The sequence below is a fragment of the Mobula birostris genome, chromosome 10 (assembly GCF_030028105.1).
Source record: "Mobula birostris isolate sMobBir1 chromosome 10, sMobBir1.hap1, whole genome shotgun sequence".
Taxonomy (NCBI): Eukaryota; Metazoa; Chordata; class Chondrichthyes; order Myliobatiformes; family Myliobatidae; genus Mobula; species Mobula birostris.
Window position 1 is genome coordinate 71,459,769 of NC_092379.1, and position 17,634 is coordinate 71,477,402.

General features: G+C 43.4%; 1 protein-coding gene across 1 annotated transcript in view; it reads right to left on the reverse strand.

Annotated features, from left to right (window-relative positions):
• Positions 1-17,634, reverse strand: part of LOC140203704 (gamma-aminobutyric acid receptor subunit gamma-4-like) — a gene marked incomplete at its 5' end in the record, with an annotated part of 232,842 nt that overhangs the window by 85,692 nt on the left and 129,516 nt on the right. Inside the window, one exon of the mRNA XM_072269746.1 lies at positions 11,845-11,912. Within this exon, the coding sequence (XP_072125847.1) occupies positions 11,845-11,912 (68 nt within the window). The remainder of the gene's footprint in view (positions 1-11,844; positions 11,913-17,634) is intronic.

Consider the following 17,634-nt stretch of genomic DNA (forward strand, 5'->3'; position numbering starts at 1 on the left):
CAGTCACTCACCCCATCAGCAATCAGTCTGACTGTGGATCAGATCAAAGAGTTAGTAACGGCGCCTCTTAAGGCAGAAAAAGATGTGGCTGCGGGCCCCACTGGCAGCGCTGGTGACTCACAGATGTACACAACGGCATTGTTAGGGGGACAGCAATGCAATATGTTAGTGGACACAGGGGAATCAGTATATCGATAACGGACTTACCCTCACCAACAACCAGACAGGCCAGTTATATCGGGGTATAGGAGGGAAAACAGCAAAAGCAGAAAGAAGCGAGCAGCAAATACTAGAAATTGGGGGAGTGCAGCTTCCTGAGTATTTCTGGGTATGTCCAAATAATGAGGGCATGATCCTTGGAATAGACATCCTAAGGGAAGCAGGAGCTATTATAGATTCGGGAAAGGGAGAAATAATATGGGCGAGTCAGGGGCAGCGAACGCATACAACCAACAGAATACACAACCTGCCTAGTATAGTTGCAGCCGCCCCGATCATCAGAGACGGCAGCCCAGATGGGGTCCATGGGTTACCTTGTCAGCAGTTCCCAGCAGTGTGGGCTACACACAAGCAAGATTGTTGTTGAGTAAAGATAGGTCCAGTTAAAATAGAGGAGAGTCTGTATAAACCCCCTAAGCAGCACCCTATACAAACTGACCCACTGACTGCTGTACAGGGTATAGCGAAGGAACAAGAACACCAGGGGATACTTGGAGAGACTGTGGCCATTCCAGAACATAAAGTTTTCCCAGTTCCTCCGAGAGCAGACATTACTGCAAATAATGTAATTATGGATCACTTCACCCGGTGGGTGGAGGCTTTCCCAACAAGGGACTGCACTGCCCTCACCCTGCATGGATCCTAGTTCAGGAAATCCTCCCAAGGTGGGGAACCCCAGTTCAGGTGGATTCAGATCAGGGAGCACACTTCATGGGGAAAGTGATGAAGGAAATGTGCCAACTGCTAGGGATTCGACAACGGTTCCACGTACCCTACCACCCCCAGAGCTCAGGGATGGTAGAAAGGATGAACTGAACAATCAAGAATGCTTTAGCCAAAGCTATAGCTGAGACAGGAAAGACATGGGTTGATGTATTACCAGGAATTCTAATGAGATTGTGCACAACCCTGAACCGCACATTGGGTCTAAGCCCCTATGAATTATTGATGGGGCGAGTAATGCGACTCCCTTATGGGGTAATTATGGGTTGCAGGGAGCCTGAGGCCTACAGGGATAGAATGACCCAATATGTGAAAGACCTTTGTAACCAGCTTAAAGTGTTCAAGGACCGAGCGAAACAACAGCAGCGAATCGCTGATCAGAAAGAGCCAGAGGGAAAGGGGATAGTCCTTCCACAGCCCGGTGACCAAGTTACGGTGAGGGTGTTGCCGGAAAGGCCAGGGTTTGCCCCCAGGTGGATAGGACCACAGACGGTACTCTTAACGAATGACACCTGTAACTGTGTATAGACTCAGCAGGGCAGCCAGTGGAAACACTGGACTCAGGTTAAAGCATATGACTCACCCTCCTGTTGCTCCCACAGACAGAGCGAGGGACCAAGTGTACCCAGTAACCATGTAATTACAGAGAACCTAAGAGGGGAACACCAGCCGGCCATGCCAGACCAGACCACAGCTGATGAAAATATACCCGGAGAAAACGCGAAGGCAGAAAACACTGAGAACATGGCAGAAGACACTGAGAACGTGTTGGAAAACCATGAATAGCCTGCTAAAGTGTGATGACGATGGTACTCTGTAAAGAAGGATGGTTGCTGAAGGTAGATGATTAATTTTATAGTAAATTGATTGGGAAATAGATGGGGAGGGATCTTTGAGTTAAAGCAGAGACGGCAAGTTCCACCACTTTGATGGCGTTTCAGACTGCACACGGCATCTGAAACAGTCAGCCCCAGTCTGAGGAGCTGGGCCCTTTCAGCAGTTGGGCCAGTGATCGACCAGACAGTTCAGAAGGGGGTGCCACCGGGGAGAGGGCCTTGCAGACATTTACGTAGAGGCCACCCCAACCCCTTCCTGTACATCGATGAGACAGCCTGTGGGTGCTCCTGGAAGGAGAGTTTCAGTGACCAGAGGACAAAGGGCTGATGACAAAGGAATGTGATTAAGGTGCAGTCAGCCTGCAGGCACACGAAAGGAGCTGCATTCCTAGAGACTTGGAATAGCCTCTCTGCTTATCATTTGGTAGGTAGCGATTAGGTAATGCTAGGATAGATATCGAGGTACATAATTGGGGGGGAATTTCGAGACAGGGCATTTTTGCGGCCCTATTTGAGCAGATTCTCCTAGGTTGGCCTTTCCTGATACAAATTTAATTTTTGTCCAGGAAGGCCAAGAGGAGGGACTGTCAGAGTGAGTTATTTTGGGTAGATGATTTGTTTATACTTAAATGACTTTGGCCACCAGACTTCTATTTGTCAAAATACTGTGGATTGAGTCCACCACAATGGGCTTCCTAAAAAGGTGTGAATATCAGATGCTTCTGGCGCCGTAGTTTGACCAGATGCTGTAGTTTCAAAGACAGTATTATCTATACTTTATAAATATTAATTGTCTTCTATGTTAGCACGTAAAATGCCAAGTAAATCCTAAAGGCTGTGGATACCAACCCAGACATATTGGCGTCGGAAGGAAAGTATGGTGTGATATTTTGTATGTAGCTTCAAAAGAAAGCGTTGTCTATAACTTTTTATGTAGTGATTGCCTTTGCGTTTAGCATATAAATATCAAGCCCACATTTAGCTAGCAGACCTTTCTATGGAAAGCGTCTCCGTCCGTAAGATGCCTGTTGTACCTTGTTGTGTCAAATAAAGAAGCTGCTTTGTATCAACCAGTGACTCTGTCTCTCCGGTAATTTCATCCATGCTACAACACTGTGGATTCCAGAAAGGGTAAGATGAAGAAATGCACACCAGTCCTCATAGAGGGATCAGAAGTGGAGAGAGTGAGCAATTTCAAGTTCCTAGGTGTTAGTATCGCTGAGAACCTAACCTGGACCCAACATATCTTTTCTTTATTAATCTTTTTATTGATTTAGAGAAAACATATATACAGACAAGGGGAGAATTATCTCAAATATATATATCAGCAACAATATAAACAAAAGAAGAAATAGATATTATCATAATCATACATAGTAATAAGCAAATATACAATATATAATAAAAAAGGACAACTAATTTTCCTCTTATCACCTCATAAAGAGAGCGAGAAAAGCTTTAAATTTAAAATGAAAGGGGAAAAAACCTACTATACTAAAAAAAAGGGGACTGGGCAGTCTATTCGGAGGATACAACCAAGAAAAAAGGGAAGACTTTCTGATCAAATTTGAAACTTCGAAAAAAAATAATTGGAAGAGTAATAAATCAAATCAAATGAAAATATAGAATAAAAGGTCGTCATACTTCCTCAGATTTAAAGGATGTATCAAATGTCCGACTTCTTATTTTCTCTAAAGTTACACAGGACATAATGGAGGAAAGCCAAAAAAAAAACAGTAGGTGGATTAGAATCCTTCCACTTCAATAAAATGGCTCTTCTAGCCAATAAAGTCGAAAAGGCTATCATATGTTGAGCGGAAACAGGAGCGTTTACTGCTTCCGATAGGATAATCCCAAAGATTGCCCTAAGTAAATTAGGTTGTATATCCAGATACAAGACTTTTGATAGCATTTTAAAGACATATCTCCAGAAGTTATCTAGCTTTATACAAGACCAAAACATATGAGTTAAAGTGGCCACCTCAATATTACATCTGTCACAAATAGGATTAATATCGGAAAAAATACACGCTAGTTTATTCTTTGACATATGGGCCCAATGCACTACCTTGAACTGTATCAAGGAATGACAGGCACAAATAGATGAGTTGTTAACCAAATGAAAAATTTTACTCCATTGATTATCTGAAAATGACTTATGAAATTCCGATTCCCAAGCATGTTTAATTTTATCATTAGATATCATTCATGAATTCATTAACCGCTTGTAGATTATAGCTATCAATCCTTTTTGAAATGGTTTAAACTGAAAAACAGCATTGTCATATTAGGTGGATAAGCAGAAGGGTATGGACCCAACATATCGATACAGCCATAAAGAAGTCAAGACAGTGCCTATATTTCATTAGGAGTTTGAGCAGATTTGGTATGTCACCAAAAACACTCACAATTTTCTACAGGTGCACCATGGAGGGCATTCTAACTGGATGCTATATGTCTGGTAGTGGGTTGGGGGGTGGAGGGGCCCACTGCACAGGTTCAAAGTAAGCTGCAGAGAGTTGTAAAGTTAGACATCTCCATCATGGGCACTAGCGTCCATGGTGTCCAAGATGTCTTCAAGGAGCAGTGCTTAAGAAAGGTGGTGTCCATCATTAAGGAACGCCATCACCTAGGACATGCTCTCTTCTCACTGTTACCATCAGGAAGGAGGCACATACTCAGTGATTCAGAAGCAGCTTCTTTCCCTCCGCCATCTGATTTCTGAATGGACATTCAACCCATGAACACTAACTCACTACTTTTTAATTTCTAATATTTTTTACAAAAAAAGAAATAAAAAATATATATACTTAATGTAATCCATTTTTTCTATATTTATCATGTATTGCATGGTACTGCTGCCACAAAGTTAACAAATTTCACAAGATACGCTGGTGATATTAAACGTGATTCTGATTCTGAACTACTGAGGGAGCATGGCGTGGTCATATGGGGCAGCAGGCTGAGGGTAGCAGACACCAACAGAATCAACAAATTCATTCGTAAGGCCAGTGATGTTGTGGGGATGGAACTGGACTCTCTCACGGTGGTGTCTGAAAAGAGGTTGCTGTCTGAGTTGCATGCCATCTTGGACAATGTCTCCCATCCACTACATAATGTACTGGGTGGGCACAGGAGTACATTCAGCCAGAGACTCATTCCACCGAGATGCAACACAGAGCGTCATAGGAAGTCATTCCTGCCTGTGGCCATCAAACTTTACAACTCCTCCCTTGGAGGGTCAGACACCCTGAGACAATAGGCTGGTCCTGGACTTACATCCTGGCACAATTTACATATTACTATTTAACTATTTATGGTTTTATCACTATTTATTATTTATGGTGCAACTGTAAAGAAAACCAATTTCCCCCGGGATCAATAAAGTATGACTATGACTATATATGCTGCCTTTTCATTGGGACTAAGCTGAATGCCCAGCTAAAAGAGGCTCCTTTCAATGATGGCAAAGTTCTGGACAGCGGAGACACAGAGACTGCAGGTGGTGTAACCTCCAGCAAGATGCACGCTGCTAGAAGAGCTCAGCGAATCAGGCAGAACCTATTCCAGATGAAGGGTCTTGACCCAAAACATTGACTGTCCATTTCTCTTCCTAGGATCTGCCTGACCCACTGAATTCCACTTGCAGTTCTGAGCAAAGTTTAACTTACCACTCAAGCAACCCAGTAAAGTAATCTTTTTCTAATCTAGTATTTATACCTTCAGTGTTTATAATGTGATCTCCACTACTTCTGAGAAACCAAGTGCAGATTGTTTTGTGGAGCACCTGTGTTCAGTCCACAGAAGTGGCCAGGAGCTTCCCATTCTCTTCTGCTTTAAAGCTCAATATTCAAAGATCAAAGTTAATGTATTATTAAAATCGGCTAAGGATTTTCGGCGAGAAGGCATTTTACTACTCGGGGTAAAAGGCAAGACTGCGCAGGCATGTAACGTCATCCAATAGAGTGGGAAAAGTTCAAAAAGAAGACCGACATATCCAGCGGGCAGCGTTCGGAGTGGGTAGCAGAGTGAGAGGGTAGTAGGGTGATAGGGCTTTGGCTCAACGGGCTGAGGTGCTATTGGGACGAGGCAAGGTAGGTTTACCGGTGTTAATTGTGGAAAAGAAGAATGTGTGTGAGGCTGGTGTTCTGTGCTCGGTGTCAGATGTGGGAAGCTCTGGAGTCGCCCAGCCTCCCGGATGGCCATATCTGCACCCGGTGTGTTGAGCTGCAGCTCCTAAGGGACCAAGTTAGGGAACTGGAGATGCAGCTCGATGACCTTCATCTGGTCAGGAAGAGCGAGGAGGTGATAGAAAGGAGTTGTAGGCAAGTAGTCACACCGGGGCCATGGGAGACAGATAAGTGGGTCACAGTCAGGAACGGGAAGGGGAGGAGTCAGGTACTAGAGAGTACCCCTGTGGCTGCACCCCTTGACAATAAGTACTCCTGTTTGAGTACTGTTGGGGGGGACAGCCTACCTAGGGGAAGTGACAGTGGCCGTGCCTCTGGCACAGAGTCTGGCCCTATGGCTCAGAAGGGTAGGGAAAGGAAGAGGATGGCAGCAGTGACAGGGGGCTCTATAGTTAGGGGGTCAGACAGGCGATTCTGTGGATGCAAGAAAGAAACTCCGATGGTAGCTTGCCTCCCAAGTGCTAGGGTCTGGGATGTTTCAAATTGCGTCCACGATATTCTGCAGTGGGAGGGAGAACAGCCAGAGGTCGTGGTACATATTGGTACCAATGACATAGGTAGAAAAAGGGAAGAGGTTCTGAAAACAGACTACAGGGAGTTAGGGAGGAAGTTGAGAAGCAGGACCGCAAAGGTAGTAGTCTCAGGATTACTGCCTGTGCCACACGACAGTGAGTATAGGAATAGAATGAGGTGGAGGATAAATGCATGGCTGAGGGATTGGAGCAGGGGGCAGGGATTCAGATTTCAGGATCATCGGGACCTCTTTTGGGGCAGGTGTGACCTGTACAAAAAGGACGGGTTGCACTTGAATCCCAGGGGGATCAATATCCTGGCAGGGAAGTTTGCTAGACCTACTGGGGAGAGTTTAAACTAGAATTGTTGGGGGATGGGAACGGAACTGAAGAGACTGGGGAAGAGGCGGTTGGCTCACAAATAGAGAAAGCCTGGAGACAGTGTGTGTGGAAGGATAGGCAGGTGATAGAGAATGGACGCGCTCAGACCAACAGTTTGAGGTGTGTCTATTTTAATGCAAGGAGTATTGTGAACAAAGCGGATGAGCTTACAGCGTGGATCAGTACTTGGAGATATGATGTTGTGGCCATTACAGAGACTTGCATGGCTCAGGGACAGGAATGGTTACTTCAAGTGCTGGGTTTTAGATGCTTCAGAAGGGACAGGGAGGGAGGCAAAAGAGGTGGGGGCGTGGCACTGCTGATCAAAGATAGTGTCACAGCTGCAGAAAAGGTGGACGCCATGGAGGGATTGTCTACGGAGTCTCTGTGGGTGGAGATGAGGAGCAGGAAGGGGTCAATAACTCTACTGGGTGTTTTTTATAGGCCGCTCAAAAGTAACAGGGATATCGAGGAGCAGATAGGGAATCAGATCCCGGAAAAGTGTAATAATAACAGAGTTGTTGTGGTGGGAGATTTTAATTCCCAAATAATGACTGGCATCTTCCTAGAGCGAGGGGTTTAGATGGGGTGGAGTTTGTTAGGTGTGTTCAGGAAGGTTTCTTGGCACAATATGTAGATAAGCTTGCAAGAGGAGAGACTGTACTTGATTTGGTTTTGGGAAATGACCCTGGTCAGGTGTCAGATCTCTCAGTAGGAAAGCATTTTGGAGATAGTGATCACAATTCTATCTCCTTTACAATAGCATTGGAGAGAGATAGGAACTGACAAGTTAGAGAAGTGTTTAATTGGAGTAAGGGGAATTATGAGGCTCTCAGGCAGGGACTTGGAAGCTTAAATTGGGAACAGATGTCCTCAGGGAAAAGTACGGAAGAAATGTGGCAAATGTTCAGGCAATATTTGTGTGGAGTTCTGCATAGGTACATTCCAACGAGACAGGGAAGTTATGGTAGGGTACAGGAACCGTGGTGTACAACAGTTGTGGTAAACCTAGTTAAGAAGAAAAGAAAAGCTTACAAAAGAGAGCTAGGTAATGTTAGAGATCTAGAAGATTATAAGGCTAACAGGAAGGAGCTTAAGAAGGAGATTAGGAGAGCCAGAAGGGGCCATGAGAAAGTCTTGGTCGGCAGGATTAATGAAAACCCCAAGGCATTCTACAAGTATGTGAAGAGCAAGAGGATAAGACGTGACAGAGTAGGACCTATCAAGTGTGACAGTGGGGAAGTGTGTATGGAACCGGAGGAAATAGCAGAGGTACTTAATGAATAATTTACTTCAGTATTCACTATGGAAAAGGATCTTGGTGATTGTAGTGATGACTTGCAGCAGACTGAAAAGCTTGAGCATGTAGATATTAAGAAAGAGGATGTGCTGGAGCTTTTGGAAAGCATCAAGTTGGATAAGTCACTGGGACGTGATGAGATGTACCCCAGGCTACTATGGGAGGCAAGGGAGGAGATTGCTGAGCCTTTGGCGATGATCTTTGCATCATCAATGAGGACAGCAAGAGGTTCTGGAGGATTGGAGGGTTGCGGATGTTGTCCCCTTATTCAAGAAAGGGAGTAGAGATAGCCGAGAAAATTATAGACCTGTGAGTCTTACATCAGTGGTTGGTAAGTTGATGGAGAAGATCCTGAGAAACAGGGTTTATGAACATTTGGAGAGGTATAATATGATTTGACTTTGTCAAAGGCAGGTCATGCCTTACGAGCCTCTTCGAATTTTTTGAGGATGTGACTAAACACATTGATGAAGGAACAGCAGTAGATGTAGTGTATATGGATTTCAGCTAAGCATTTGATAAGGTACCCAATGCAAGGCTTATTGAGAAAGTAAAGAGGCATGGGAACCAAGGGGACATTGCTTTGAGGATCCAGAACTGGCTTGCCCACAGAAGGCAAAGAGTGTTTGTAGACAGGTCATATTCTGCATGGAGGTCGGTGACCAGTGGTGTGCCTCAGGGATCTGTTCTGGGACCCTTACTCTTGGTGATTTTTATAAATGACCTGGATGAGGAAGTGGAGGGATGGATTAGTATGTTTACTGATGACACAAAGGTTGGGGGTGTTGTAGATGGTGTGGAGGGCTGTCAGAGGTTACAGCGGGACATTGATAGGATGCAAAACTGGGCTGAGAAGTGGCAGATGGAGTTCAACCCAGATAAGTGTGAACTGGTTCATTTTGGTAGGTCAAATATGATGGCAGAATATAACGTATTAATGGAGAGTATTAATGGTAAGTCTCTTGGCAGTGTGGAGGATCAGAGGGATCTTGGGGTCTGTGTCCATAGGACGCTCAAAGCAGCTGCGCAGGTTGACTCTGTGGTTAAGAAGGCATAGGGTGCATTGGCCTTCATCAATCGTGGAATTGAATTTAGGAGCCAAGAGTTAATGTTGCAGCTATACAGGACGCTGGTCAGACCCCACTTGGAGTACTGTGCTCAGTTCTGGTCGCCTCACTACAGGAAGGATGTGGAAACCATAGAAAGGGTGCAGAGGAGATTTACAAGGATGTTGCCTGGATTTGGGAGCATGCTTTATGGAGTGAACTTGGCCTTTTCTCCTTGGAGCAACGGAGTATGAGAGGTGACCTGATAGAGGTATATAAGATGATGAGAGGCATTGATCGTGTGCATAGTCAGAGGCTTTTTCCCAGGGCTGAAATGGCTGCCACAAAAGGACACAGGTTTAAGGTGCTTGGGAGTAAGTACAGAGGAGATGTCAGGGGTAAGTTTTTTACGCAGAGAGTGGTGAGTGCGTGGAATGGGCTGCCGGCAATGGTGGTGGAGGCGGATATGATAAGGTCTTTTAAGAGACTTTTGGATAGGTACATGGAGCGTAGAAAACTAGAAGGCTATAGGTAACCCTAGTAATTTCTAAGGTAGGGACATGTTCAGCACAACTTTGTGGGCCGAAGGGCCTGTATTGTGCTGTAGGTTTTCTGTGTTTCTAAAGTACACATAGGCCACCATATACAATGCTGAGATGGATTGTCTTGCAGACTTTCACAATAAATACAAGAAACACGATAGAATCAATGAAAGGCCACTTCCAATAGAATGGACAAACAAGCACTGTGAAAAACACAACAAACTATGCAAATACAAAATGAGAAAAAATGCAAAATAATAATAATGGTTAACACATAAACAATAAATATCGAGAAAATGAGCTGGAGAGTCCTTGAAAATGAGTCCATAGCTTGTGGGAACAGTTCTACTTCCGCTTCAGGAGACGGATGGCTGTAAGGTAATAACAGTTCCTGAACCTGGTGATGAGGATTTACCTTCTTCCTGATGGCAGCAGCAAGAAGAGAGCTCCTTCCAACAGTTCTGTTGAGATGTTAGACGTTAGCATTAATCCACAAACGCTGGCTGATCTGCTGAATGTTTCCGGTACAGTTTGCATTTTTCTTGCAAGTGGAAATCTTGTCTTTATTGAATGATTTCCTATTCTGGGAGTTCCATGTCTCCAGACACAGTTGTTATGTGTCCGCAATTGTGCACGATGATTGAGTGTTCACACAAGTGAACATTATTAGGGATCTGCTGCCCAGGTGGATTGTAATCTTCTCAGTTATGGCTAATTAAATACTGTGCTAATGATCCATCCAGGCAAACCTTCTTCACTCCCTAGCTGGTTCAGAAATGGTGCTTTAGATGAGAACATGGCGCCATGTTGAGAATTTGGAAATCTTTCAAAATTGTCTGGTGCCTCAAGCTGTGAATCATCACAGCCTGGGAGAGCTGGCACCTTGTCCAGGCCACTTCTTGCCACCAAGCTAACTAATAATTTGAATGGTGTCTGTAACTGCGGTCTGATCTCCAGTTATATCCACATGGCTAGTTTGAACTGCACATAACTCAAGGTGTCAGAGTAGCAGCAGGGAGTTTGGTGACCCACATTGACCAGCTTCTCTGAGCTACAGAACAGACAACGTTGATTGTCCAACCAAAAGCCATGGGGAAACATTCTGGAGAGATTTTAAATACGTCAACTTTAAAAATATATATCCTTTTTACCTCTTTTGTTTCTCTTCTGTTTTCAGTATGTTCTGTATTTATTCTGCAAGGGCAATCTTGCCTTTATGGAATGACGTCTTATTCCCTGGCTCCTGACACAGTTGTGATATGTTTCTTTTTACTTGTCCACACTGACATGAAAATTGCTTCCTGCTGGTCGGTTTCTTTAATTTAATTGATATTGGAGATAAACAATTAATCTTTATGTTTATTAGAGCCCAGGTACCCAGTGGCCCTCACTGACTATTACCAACAAACAAGAGAAAATCATCAAACTGAACAGTGAATGTGTAAGTTTAATAGAACACACTGAGAATGCTGTGCTTTGGATAATGAAGCATCAGGATGCTGGGACACTGATCAGGACCAAGGCTTTGCAATGCTGAGGTCGTGCTGCCTTGTTGGAGTTGTTATCCTTCCTCTGAGACATTCCCTATTTGTACAAGGGAATGCTAAAGGACAAAGAGAAGGAAAGCAGAGGAATTCTCAGTGTCTGCACCGATATTTACCTCTGATGGACCTCAGTGAAACAGATTAACTGTTCATTGTCATTACATCCATTTTGTTGGAGATGCTGTGTGAATTGGTTCAAAGTCAAGGTTGAGTTTACTATCATAAGCACACACCCAGTGCAATGAAAAATGTACTTGAAGCTGCTTATCAGGCACATAGCATTAAAAACATAATACTCACAAGAAAAAAATATACATTATATAAAAAACTATCCAAGAAAGAACACAACCAGAATAAAAAAAGAAGTCCATTAAAGTGCAAAGTGGTCATAGTTTTGCCAGACTGTGGTTGTGCAGGTTGGTTCAGGTTGGACATCAGGCCTTATTATACATACTAGACACTGCAATGATGCAGTGATTGTGACACCCACAATGATGCGACAACATGCCCGAGGATGCAACCTCCACACCCTTTTCCTGTGTGTCACTTACCATCTGGATCACCGACACAGGGCCAATACTGTTCACGTAGATGTCCACATCAATAACGATTGGTTTTACTGCAGAAATACAAACACAGGAATCATTGCCTGACCTTTCAAGGAAGAATTATCACAAATATAAAAAGCACTCTACAAAATTATAGATGAACAATCGATTATTAAAATATGGGGTAGTTCAATATCTTTTAAGTTGGAGATCACTGAGAGAAGTCCCTATCCAAAATTCAGTATGAGATGTTTTGAGGCACTGTGGCAGGGAGTGTGCTGTCCTTCACTAGGGACACTAGAACAAGACCGGGCCTACCTTGACAGATTGTGGTAAACACCCTTGCATTTGTCCTTGGTGTCCTGACTAATATTCCTTCAGGTAACATCAGTAAAAATGATTGGACAGGCATTATTCCATCTACCATTTCACTGGAACCTGTTGTGTGTGAGGTGACTGGCGTGTCCACTGGTAAACCAAACATTCTGTATGTGCGAGTGAAGGCCCAGTGGAACATCTGGCCCAGAAGCAGATGTTACTAGGTCAGCTGTGATGGGATATGCCCCAGTGCTTGGCTCTAAGGTTGAAGGAGCAGCTGAACCCCCAACTGAACGGATAACAAAGCCCTCGGTCCCAGCCATCCACCAGCAATCTCCTGTCAATGATCAAAAGGAGAAATAATGCCAAGTATCCCCCACGAGCCACACTAACAAATGGTCTTCCTGCATTGCTCATCTCAGTAACAACAGAAGCTAAAGATAGAAGAAGCACGGTGAAGACATTTAGTTCCTGTTCCTGTTCCACCATTCAACACAAATATGGCTGATCTTCCACCTCAGATCTACTGTCTTTAATTTGGAGGAATACCCGTGGAACTTTGCAGGAGCATCACAATCTGGTTTTGACATTGGGTCAAATGAGGAAATATTCAAGTGAGTGTTTGATGAATGACTTGTCTCGGTGAGAGCAGCAGATTGGTGGAGAGGGTTAAGGAGAGAATTGTGCAACGTATGGTTTAAGCATGGCTGACAATGGTAGATTAATTAAAACTGGAGATAGTCACAGGGCATTAATGGAGCAGTACAGAAAGCTTAGGGGACTGTAGGGTGAGAGTTTACAGAGCTAATGAAAGAGAGGATGGAGGTTTTTAAAAACAAGAATGGGTACTTTGTCTTATCTCAAGCCCAGTTGAAACAGGAGCTGATACAGACTGCTCGCCAGAGGTGTCAGACTCTGAAGATAAAGTATATTAGGTAACACACATCAAAGTTGCTGGTGAACGCAGCAGGCCAGGCAGCATCTCTAGGAAGAGGTACAGTCGACTGTACCTCTTCCTAGAGATGCTGCCTGGCCTGCTGCGTTCACCAGCAACTTTGATGTGTGTTGCTTGAATTTCCAGCATCTGCAGAATTCCTGTTGTTTATGTTTTTAAGGTACATTAGGTAATGTTGACTGGAAAATGGGAGGCTAGACAGGAGAGTATGTGTAACTGAACTAAGAGGTGGCAAAAAACGTTAATCAGAATTTTACCACAGATGAGGTGAGGTAGGCAGGGACACGTGATCATATAGAGGTGTGAGAAGCCATTCTGGTGATGGGCATTTGGCAGCGCTTAGCTCAATTAATTTCCCTGTCACTAATTCTTTACTATACTGATTTCCTCGAGCTCCATCTCTCTCTAGACCCGAGTCACCGGACATTTCTGAGAGGTTATTTGTGTCCCACTTTCTGAAGACAAGAACAACATTTTATCTTCAATTGTTCTGTTACTTCTTTCTTCCCAATTATACTTCTATCAATTTCTGACCGTTGGTGACATACATTTATTTTCTACAACCTCCTCCTCTTGACATTTTTAAAGAAGCATTTATAGTTATCTTTTGTGTTCTTGCAAATTTAGACAATAGACAATAGGTGCGGGAGTAGGCCATTCGGCCCTTTGAGCCAGCACCCGCCACTCACTGTGATCATGGCTGATCATCCACAATCAGTATCCAGTTCCTGCCTTATCCCCATAACCTTTGATTCCGCTATCTTTAAGAGCTCTATCCATCTCTTTTTTGAAAGCATCCAGAGACTTGGCCTCCAAATTTACTTTCCAACTCCATCTTCTCCCATTACTTATTTGTCCTTTGCTGAACTTTGAGCTGTTCCTAATCTTCAGGCCTGTTGCTTTTTCTGGCTAATTTATATGCACCCTCTTTGGATCTAATACACAGAATCAAAGAGCACAAAAACAATCCTTTGACCCACTTAGGCCTACATTCCAGATTCAAACCACCCTCAAATAAAAGGTTCTTCCTCATATCTCCTCTAATCCTTTTATCCCTTACACTGAACTCTGCCCTCTAGGTTTCCTCATCTTCCCCACAGTAATGGGGAAAAGTTTCGAATTGTCTACCCCATTTCAGTTCTTTATAATTTTAATAAATCTCTCAGGTCCATCTCAGCATTTTCTGCTCCAAGGTAAACAAACTTAGTCTATCCATCTTTCCTCATATCTGGAATATTTCCAAACCACGTTCTAGTAAATCATCCCTTAACCCTCTCCAGTGCAATCACAACTGCACAGTTGTCACCAAACCAAAGTTTTTATAATCCATGTTCTTATATTCTCTGCCCTAACTAAGAGAGGCAGGTATCTTATATGCTGTCCTTGCACCGTATCTACCTGAGCAGTCACCTTTAGGGATCTACAGAGGTAAACTAAGCTCCCTCTGTTCCACAATGCTTTCTAGGCTCCTTCCATTCATTGTATATATCATACCCTTATTTGACCTCTGAAAATATATCACTTTGCACCTAAAGATTAAGTTCTGTTTTCTCCTCTGCCAACTTATAAACAAAACAAACTCATTCTACACCTAGCCCCACCCCCCAACTATCAACACTACCAATTCAACACCACTAATTTTTATTTCAATTGCAGACTTTCTTATCATACCTCCAAAAATCACATCCAAGTTGTTAACGCATATAAGAAGCAACAAAGGTCCTATCTGTGGTACACCACAGGTCCCAGGTTCCTAATATGAAAGCAAACCTACACCATCACCTTCTACCACCTGTCACTCAGCCAACTTTGCATCCACTTTCTCATGCCCTGGGTCCCATACGCTCCCACCTTTTGGACCAGCCTCATGCATGGAAGCTTGTCAGGGGCCTATCGAAATACCATCTCTAATTTCCTTTGTAAACTCCAGTTGATCTCTTTTTCCTGATATTATTTTGTTCTAATGTCCACTATTTAGTCAAGTTCCTCAATCTATCAAAGCTCACCCATGCCTCGTACTTGTGGAGTTTCCTTCACTTAGATTCAGATACTAGCACTTCACTCTCTCTTTTAATGAAAAATTGAGTCATGCAATGGCCACTGCTCCCTAAAGTACCATACAGAGCAAAACTATTAACTATAAACAGCATAACAAAGATAGCCTAGTCTAGCTGGTTCGGGAACATACTTGTTTATAATTCATCACCTCGATACTCCTGAAATTCCTCCTCTACTGCTTTATTGACAATTTGATTTGTATAATCTGTACGTAGCTTAAAGTCACCTATGATTATGCTAATATCTTTACTGCATATGTCACTAATTTCCAGTTAACTTCCATCTCCTTTACCATCATTACCGCGTAGACCTTTTTTTAATGCCATTAACCAAGGGGTCTGTGGAACCCAGATTAAGTACCCCTGGTCCAGAGGGTGGGTGGAAAACAGGGACAAATTTTACATGACGGTCAAATACTGGGAATATCAGAGATAATGGTGTGGGATGAAGGGGAGGACTCAGATCGCGTCCACAACATTTTGGAGAGGGAAGGAGAGCAGCCAGATGCCATGGTACATATTGGTATCAATGACATAGGAAGGAAAAGCAAAAAGGTCCTGAAGAGAGAATTTAGAGAGCTAGGTAGAAAGCTGAGAAGCAAGACCTCCTGGGTACCAATTTCTGGATTGCTACCCATGTCATGCGCCAGTGAGGGTAGAAACAGGATGATTTGGCAGATAAGTGTGTGGCTGAGAAGTTGGTGCAGGGGCAGGGCTTCAGGTTCTTGGATCATTGGGATCTTTTCTGGGGAAGGTATGACCTATTCAAAAATGACGGGTTGCATTTGAACCCAAGGAGAACCAATATTCTTGTCGGCAGGTTTGTTAGAGCTGTTGGAGAGGGTTTAGACTAATTTGGCAGCGGGGTGGGAACTGGAGTGAAGGGACTCAGGATAGGACGGATGGTAAAAAAGTAAAGATAGTGTGCAGTCAGACTGTCAGGAAGGGCAGGCAGGTGATGGGACTCGGTTGCAGCCAACAGGCTGAGTATCAAAACATTAGGCATGCAGAATCAGAAAGGATAGCAAGTATGGTACTCAAGGTGTTGAATCTAAATGTGCGTAGTATATGAAGAAAGATGGATAATCTTGTTGCACTATTACAGATTGCCAGGTATGAGGTTGTGGCCATAACTGAATCGTTACTGAAGGATGGTTGTAGTTAGGAGCTGAATGTCCAAGGTTACATGTTACATCGGAGGGACAGGAAGGTAGGCAGAGCTGGTGGTGTGGCTCTACTGGTAAAGAATGGCATCAAATCAGTAAAAAGATGTGACATAGGATTGGAAGATGTTGAATCCGAGTGGGTTGAGTTAAGGAACTACAAGGGTAAAAGGACGTTGCTGGCAGTAATATATAGGCCACCCATCAGTGGACCACAGATTACAACAGTGAACCACAGATTAAAACAGGAAATAGAAAAGGCGTGCCAAAAGGGCAATATTATGGTAGTCACGGAAGATTTTAACATGTAGGTCGATTGGGAAAATCAGGTTGGCAATGGATCTCAAGAGAGTGAGTTTGTTGAATGCCTAAGAGGTGGTTTTTTTCAGAGCAGTTTGTTCTTGAACCTACTAGGGGATCAGCTATACTGGATTGGGTGTTAGGTAATAAACTGGAGGAGATTAGGGAGCTTAGGGTAAAAGAGCCCATAGGAACCAGTGATCACAATATGATTGAGTTCAACTTGAAATTTGATAGGGAAAAAGTAAAGTCTGATGTAGCAGTATTTCAGTGGAGTAAGGGAAATTACAGTAGTATGAGAGAGGAGTTGGCCAAGGTAAATTGGAAGGAGTTGCTGGCAGGGATGTCAGCAGAGCAGCAATGGCGTGTGCTTCTGGGAAAAATGAGGAAGGTGCAGGACATATTTATTCCAAAAACGAAGAAATACTCAAATAGTAAAATAGTACAACCGTGGCTGACAAAGGAAGTCAAAGCTATTGTAAAAGCAAAAGAAAGGGCATACAACAAAGCAAAAATTAGTGCGAAGATAGAGGATTGGAAAGTTTTTAAAAACCTACAGAGGTCAACTAAAATAATCATTAGAAGAGAAATGATGAAATATGAAAGCAAGCTAGCAAATAATATCAAGGTGGATAGTAAAAGTTTTTTTCAAGTATGTTAAAAATAAAAGAGAAATGAGAGTGGATATAGGATCGCTAGAAAATGAGGCAGGAGAAATAATAACGGGGGACAAGGAGGTGGCAGATGAACTCAATGAGTATTTTGCTTCAGTCTTCGCTGTGTAAGACACTAGCAATGTGCCTGATGTTGTAGTGTGTGAAGGAAGAGAAGTAAGTGCAGTTACTATTACAAGGGAGAAGGTGCTCAAAAAGCTGAAAGGCCTAAAGGTACATAAGTCACCCGGGCCAGATGAACTGCATCCTTGGGTTGTGAAAGAGGTAGCGTTAGAGATTGTGGTGGCATTAGAAATGACTTTTCAAAAATCATTGGACCCAGGCAT